Here is a 7506-nt window from a genome sequence, read left to right as displayed (position 1 = left end):
CTGGAGTACTTCATTTGCATGGACATTTCAAATGTGGCCACAGATCACAGGATTGTTGGCACGCAAGCTTTGGCTTCGCGCGCGGCGATCGTTCGTTTAGTGTCTTCGAATGCCAAGTTCATTGCAGGGCCTTTGGTTTCTTCACATTAATCCTATGGAGTAAATGGCTGCAATACTGAGCGCACGTCTGAGCTTTGTACACATTGCATGTTTTCGATTCCAGCGAGACAATGCTTGTATTGATACAAGTTTCGTTGGTAGGCATAGAGAATGTTGAGATACACATGTTCTGCTGTGCGACGGAACGAAAAGGAATACTAAAAGTCTCAGTCTTGCTGATGTTAGTGGATTCGGCCCGCATGCCACGCTGCGCCCTCCGCACCCACACTTATCGCGTGGTTTCAGGCATTGAGGACTTGACGGCCGCCTGCCAGTCGCTGCGCCCTCCTCACCCACGCTCATCTCGTGGTTTCAGGCATTGAGGACCTTGATGGCCGCCTGCCAGTCGCTGCAGAAGCTGAGCTTGGAGCGCTGCGACCTGACGGACCGCGGCTGCGCCAATATTGCCGCCAACACGGAGCTGACGGCCCTCAACTGCGCGCTCGCCACCGGCATCACCGCCGTCGGGCTCGGACACATACTGAACGGGTGCACCAGGTGTGTGCACCAGTTGTCATTTACCGTACCGCTGTTTGAGGTCAGCTAGCAGTCCGTTGACGTATGTGGGGTGCACTGAATTGACCATGTAAATACCACTGACATTGTCCGCACGGTAGGCGTGAGCGATCTGAATCCTGTCATGATGGCGTCGGCCACTCCGCTGTCCTGCTTCAGACTGGAGGAGTTGAACCTCGGGTGGACGGAGCTGTCGGCTGCCGCTCTGGCCAAGCTGGCCGCCTGCATCCCGACCACCGTCACCAAGCTGAACATCACCGGCTGCAAGGACGAACTGAAGGACTCGCGTGAGTGGTCACCCGTCGTCCTGCCCTACGCGTCACGAGTGGTCCACGACGCGGGTTCGCGTTATGATCGAACATTGTTTATGTACAAGGCTGATTCTTGCGAGCAGACCGGACAATATATATGGTTCATCTTAGCTGTGCCCATTCTTGAATGTACTATTCGGATGAGAAGGGGGCCATCGTTAATTGGGGTATGTGCCAAAGATGTCGACGTCTTGGAGGACTATGGATGGGAAGTGTCGCATCAGTTGTGTAGGTATGAAAACACGCGTAGTAAATTCTTAGGCAGGATGCAAGGTCATGGCCTGTCATTTTTGTAGGTCTGGCAGTGAAGTCAGTGTTGCCTGTCTCACGTGCGGTCTCGGCCGGTGCGCTGGTAGACGTGCGCCAGCTTCTGCGGCGCGCTGGCAGCCGGCTGCGTGAGCTCGACCTGAGTGACGCCACCAGCATCGGCCAGGGCGCCTTCGACGCCATGATGCAGTACCTGTCGGCCATCGAGAACATCGGCTTCAGCCGCTGCTACAACATCCCGGCTATGAACTGCGTGTAGGTGGCGCCCGGCCGGCCTGTTTGGTCTGAGCAGTGGCCGCCCACTTTGGCCTCGTTCTGCGTGCTGAGGGGCATAGTTCCATGTTTCAGGTCGAAACTGACATCACTCGTGCGTAACTAGATTGGGCTTGTTTGAGTCGAACTTCAGAGCCAGTTTTCTTGTACTGTTCGTCGATACATCCCATATGTTTTGTTTTTGTTTTGTTTTTTGCTGTCTCCTGACAAGTTTCTTTTCATCGGATCTCCTAGTCCCCACTGCCCAAAAAAGCATTTGTTCAACAGGGCTTGCTTTGGTTTTACCCTCCTGCGGCCGGGGCATTTGCCCAGCAAACGGTGTGTCTGAACTGTTTTCTGTAAGAAATCGTGTCACAGCATACTGATGCCTCATCTCTATAAGAATATGCCTGCCAAAACATGGTGAGGAAGGCTTCGCGCATGGGCCAGCTCCGTCGGTGGTCAGCGTTGCCTAGACGCCACCTTGGAGGCAAAGCCTCGAGACCGCTGATAAGGATTGACCGCCTGGAGATTTGGTCGCCCCATACTTAAAGAAGGGCTGCGTAACGTTTTGGCGATCTAGTTTTGCATGAAGTGGGATCAAAATTAGTTGCTTTTCACATTCCCTAGATAGCCCAGGTACATCACTTGTGACGCGTTTACTGACAGACAGTCATTCGTTCTCACTGCAGGTTAATTCTGTTGCCTCCAAAGGTCACATTTAAAAAGGCTCTCCATTGAAGGATTCGTGTGTCACAGCCGGATGCCGAATGCGAATGATAAAATGGCAGCTCCGAATGGCAATGACGGTAGCCCAAATCTAGACAGCCATCGAAGTGGAAATTGGTCAAATGGCAAAACAACCATGACATACACCCATATATTGACAAGGTTGACTAATAAGATGTGAATCAAATCGTCGTATTGCACAATACCAGTAAGAAATAAATCGATACGTGTAAAGATGAATGGAGAAATCGTGACGTGGAAGAACTGCCACCCGATGACATTTCACGCGGAAAAGCCTGACGAAAAACGAGTCGAATCGAAAATGTTAGCTTCCTTTGTTAATATTTCACAAGGATTAATGCCAAAATGACGAACATTGTCTGCTGAAAGTTTGTCGGGATAAATGCCAACTTGTCAAGCTTATACCTCGCTCGTAAGCCATATACTGAGGGTAGGGTTAAGTCGCCTAATCCTAACCCGTGGGCTTATCCAGGTGATGGTACTGGGGCCGTGAGATAACATGGCCCACAAGAGAAGGCGGCGACGGCACACCCTCAACGTCTAGTTCTCTCTCGACCATGGGATGATGAAAAGTGGGAGAAATGTCAGCTTCCATCGTCCAGCCCGCTATGTCCAGCCATTGCCATGACGCTCATGTAAAGCGTCACGAAAAGTGTGTGACTGGTGGTGTCAGTTCCCTTGTGACTTTGTTCGCAAGCTTGTAAGCGAGACCTTGCCTTCCTTCCGTCCCTCTTAAAACGTCAAAAAGACAGATTGAATCAAATGAACTGTGACCGCCCCCCGTCCCCACAGCCAGTTAGCGCCTAACGCTTCGCCTAGCCTCTAACGCTTACGTCTCACGCGCCGTCTCCGCAGCCAACTAGGGCAGCTCAGCACCCTGAAGAGGATGGAAGTGTACAACTGCTTCAACGAGGCGGGCGTCGAGACGCTACGTCGAGCGCTGCCCAAGCTGCAGATCAACACGCAGCCGTTCAGCGAGGTGGCTCGGCCGACCGTCGGTAACCGGCGCACCTCCATCTGGGAGCAGCGCGTGCGCGACTGAGCGTCGCCAGCGCGCGGCGACCGCTGCCGGCCGACCCTCAGCGGGCGCCGCGTGGCGGCCGACTGTACAGCACGCAGCTCGTCTCAGCTGTGTAAAGCCGGGGCTGGCTCATTGGTGACGGGGGACGTACTGCCGCATGTTGCTCCTCCCGGCTGCATTTTTCAGGGCGCCAGAAGGTAGCGCAGGTAACTCCATGGTCCTAGACGGGTAATTTCCTAATATTTCGGCACGCAAACATTGTCTCTGACTGTGGCGTGATGCTGGATGCAGACGTGAGGCAAAAAGGTCGCTTGGGCGAGAGGACAGCACCGTCACTTCATTGGTGCTTGGCACGATTTTAGGTTGTCCACCGCAGTTTTCGAGCCCCGTTTGTTTGTGCCGTCTATTTTCCTGCAGTTACTGGTCTGATCGCCATTTTGGCGTGCTTCTTCACTGGTTTTAACGGTGACAATTTCCTTGCGCCTTGTCACCAGGTGTGTGGTCGTGGCAACGCGGTTTCCGTTTCAGTTTTGTTAAGGTGTTTTGTATCTCTGTCCTTAGTGTGCCTCATGAGCGGTCCCGAGGATTTGGTTTTGATTCAGTTATTTCATCATTGGCGCCGCCTTCTAGGTTTTCGTGTGCATGCCTACATCGTCTTTCGGTGCCAACCATTCCGAATGAATTTTGTGATACCTTTTGTTGTGGTTATTCCACGAAAGGCTGCATTGCCAGAACTGAGTTCGCGGTGAAGTGCATTGGTTGCAAGCCTTGGTCGGCGATCGGCCAAGCGTATCTTGTGATAAACGTCCTGAACCCATCCGTGTCTCTTCTTCAGCATGCACCGTGTGGCCAGAGGGAGATCCGCGGTCATGAATCGCAGAGACTCGGAGCCCCAGGTCGTGTCTGGACATTGCTGATGAGCGTGAAACACGCTCGTCGTCATGACATTTTCCATATGGAGCCGAGTCAGTGCCCATAGACAGATGCCACGTTTGAAGAACAGCCTGGCGACGTGATGTTGTCTCGACCCTTGCTATTGCAATGATTTGAAAGGATCTTGCGTGTATCTTGTCTGTTTTGCTGGCCCCGCGCCTCAACCATGGGTCTCCACAACAGCGATGGTAGCAGGTGGGTACCGTGGTCCAGCCGGGGTATCACCATAACTCCGGCGTTACCTCGCTGACGCATTAAAATCACGTGTACTGGCCGGCATTAAGTAGTGCTTTCTATTCGAATGCATCATTTTTGCTTTTGTGACTGATTTATAGCGAGAATGCCGCGATAAACCTGACGGTATAGGCGGTACGGTACGGCAACGAAAACGCTACCGCTCTCGGCTCCACCCAGCTATGGCCAGCCCGTCCGTCCTGCCCAGCTCAGCCATACTGGCGGCCAGTGTTCGACGTGAGTGAATGGAGTGACGTACAGAGGCGGACTGAAGGGAAGGTGCTGCAGTGAATCGACGTTCCCTGTAGGCATGTGGTATCGGTTGGCCCAAGGACTGCCAGACTAGTGTCAAGGGCATGGATTGACCCAATATGGTACAGTATTCGAAACGCAGCGTTATGGATGGACGTTTTACGTGTCCTGCAGGTGCAGAGTTTGTCCCGCGGCCAGTGTATGTTGTTTGTGTTTTAGCTTGCCGCTCCTAGACTGCTCGTCTCAAGGCCACGTGATCATCTGAGAGATCATCCACGAGATCTGGACCCGTCTGTGTGGAACCATGTATGACTGGCGTGGAACTGATTGAAGTGCGGGGCCATTTCCACTTCGGTGACATGCTGTTTAGTGGGTAGGAGAGATGTTCAGGATCACTCGGTCGGTCCAGAGTAAGTGAACCTGCGACCTCGGGAAAACAGCGATGGAGTGAAGGAGGTGTAGGCACGGCTCGGGCACGTTGAATGTGTATACTGGTAGTGGGAACTTACTTTGTGCATGTGTAACATTTCTGGTAGCTGGCAGGTCGTGTAGTATGGCACAGGAGTCAAGCGAGCAGTGGGACGTGAGCAGCAGGGAACAACCTTACATGAGTCGTTCACGAGCAACTGTATGGCTTTGTCGATACCAGCCACCTCATCGCTCAGTCACAACACGGATTTCACAAACACCACTCAACCGAAACAACGTTGACGACCTAACTGATTTTGTACTATATTCCATGGATAGGGACGACTCACTGTGATATCGAATTTGCCCTAATGTTTTGATGTGGCGAATCATGATAAGCTTCTCGAAAAATTATTCATGACGCTGACCGTCACCAGCTGCAAGACTTTCTTCGCAACCACAGGCAGAAAGTAACATTCACGTCTAAACAGTTCTAACCTTTCAAATTCCGATCGTTCGGAAATCTAGGGGATGTATGGGATAGGGGATGTATGATGTACGACGCAGCGTCCTCGGTCCGTCGCTTTACGACACCTTTACCAGCATCAAACGACATCGGCTTCCATGTGGAGGACGGCGTCCGTGTTGTCCAATGCGCGGGCGATGCACAAATCATCGTAGCTCGCGGAAAGCTGGAATGGGCTGAACTTACAGCACAAATGGGACGAGCAGTCTCCACGGCGCACCAATGTTTGGGCGGCATGCTGGCAAGGCCCAGCTTATCGCCATCGGCACTCAGCAAGTGATGTGGCACGTGGCGGCTGTCTAAAGCCACGACAGAAACAGCGTGACGCAGAAGAGCGACGCGGCACTCGACCTTGAGTTGACCTTAGATGAATCGCTCACCTCGGCGCGCATTGCCGGCATGATAATACGATGCAGTGGCTGCCTGTGGTCCGTCTCGAATAGTCTCCCCATGGAACATATAGGAACAATGGTAGTTTGGTCATATCTGTGGTTCGCTGCTGTATATCTGTGTGCGGCAGCGAAAACCAAACTCGAAACGTGCAATGTCAGTTATAAATTTTTCCGCGTGAGTAATGTCAGAACGCTGGAAGTTCAACCATATTTACGCGTTGGTAAACCAAAACGTGGTCCTGAATGTGGAAGGGCTGACATATTACCACAACGTGACCAGTCTTCATGAGACCATCACAACGAGGCAGTCGCCAGCACGGGCGAACCTACTCAGCACAAACAACGACACGACAGAGAGACACATCCGCCATTCACACATCGGGCTGCCTACTGCGGGTCAGGATAGTGGCAAAGGGCAGTTTAGCTATCGGGCTCCGGCCAGCTAAAACGTCCTGCCACACTTCATGAGGACCCCTGAAGGTGTTGAATGACCTCACCGAATAAACCGCCGGAACTATGTATTTTACTACGGCCCAGTGGGCTATCTCTACACCGATAACGGCCAGGGGTGTTGGAATTCCTCGGAGTTGTGCAGATGTGTTGTGTGACACCATGGATTTAACGTAGATTACGTTCGGATATAAGGAAAAAATTGATATTGATATGGCCAACCCATCCCCACTTGGGTTGTCTAACCTTTCTCCAGAATTATCTAGTGACAGAAGTAATATAAAAAGGGTTCTGAGCATGATCATTCGGAGCGTTGTAGAGGAAAACGCACCGACGCCCAGCATTGCAGTCTCCTCGGCTGTCCCTGCAGGTGACACGAAGCAGCGGCTAACAGGCGGACGATAATGGTCCCACATCGGAAGGTAGTGCATTTGAACGCCTTATGAAATACATATATATATATATATATATATATATATATATATATATATATATATATACACGCGCATATATGTGACATCTGCGGGTAATTCACCATGCGTGCTTGGGTAATATGGTGTGTGCTTATGAATGTTTTCAACAGAAAAGAGCTTCCACAATATGCATGTCATCATAACCGTTTGACACTGACGTTTTCAACCTCACTATAACAAAATGACATTAATAAAACGCATGCATTTCAATTATGTCGAGCAAAACATTGCCACTCCACACGCATCGTTTCAGAATATGGTTCTCAGCCTCTCCTCAAATACGCCCAGGCGGATGCCCTCCTATGGAGAGAGCCCTTTTCCCGCGCTTGTTTGAAAACACACCAGTGCCGGCCAGGTGTGGTTTCGGGGAACATTGTACTTAGCTGTTGTAACCGTGAAGGGAAAGCGTCTCCCACCCATTTCACTTCGAACATGACGCAGATGAAACTCCTGTTAGTAACGACGCTGCTAGGTGAGTTGGCTCTTCAGTAACATTACAATTATACTAATGTGCGCATGTTCTGTTCTCAGTGAGCTCACCCACGTAGGCCTAGGCAGCATT

At 51.5% G+C, this 7506-nt stretch overlaps 1 protein-coding gene across 1 annotated transcript in view; it reads left to right on the top strand.

The window, feature by feature from the left end:
• Positions 1-4093, top strand: part of Skp2 (S-phase kinase-associated protein 2) — a 17928-nt gene extending 13835 nt beyond the window's left edge. Inside the window, exons 7-10 of the mRNA XM_037235457.1 lie at positions 476-657; positions 835-962; positions 1343-1508; positions 3111-4093. Coding sequence (XP_037091352.1) covers positions 476-657; positions 835-962; positions 1343-1508; positions 3111-3297 — 663 coding nt within the window. The 3' untranslated portion in view covers positions 3298-4093. The remainder of the gene's footprint in view (positions 1-475; positions 658-834; positions 963-1342; positions 1509-3110) is intronic.
• The last annotated feature ends 3413 nt before the right edge of the window (positions 4094-7506 follow it).

This window comes from Pollicipes pollicipes, unplaced genomic scaffold (genome assembly GCF_011947565.3).
Source record: "Pollicipes pollicipes isolate AB1234 unplaced genomic scaffold, Ppol_2.1 Scaffold_7261;HRSCAF=8764_pilon_pilon_pilon, whole genome shotgun sequence".
NCBI lineage: Eukaryota > Metazoa > Arthropoda > Thecostraca > Pollicipedomorpha > Pollicipedidae > Pollicipes > Pollicipes pollicipes.
Note: the sequence above shows the minus strand (reverse complement) of the source record. Positions and strands in the feature narration are given on the sequence as shown.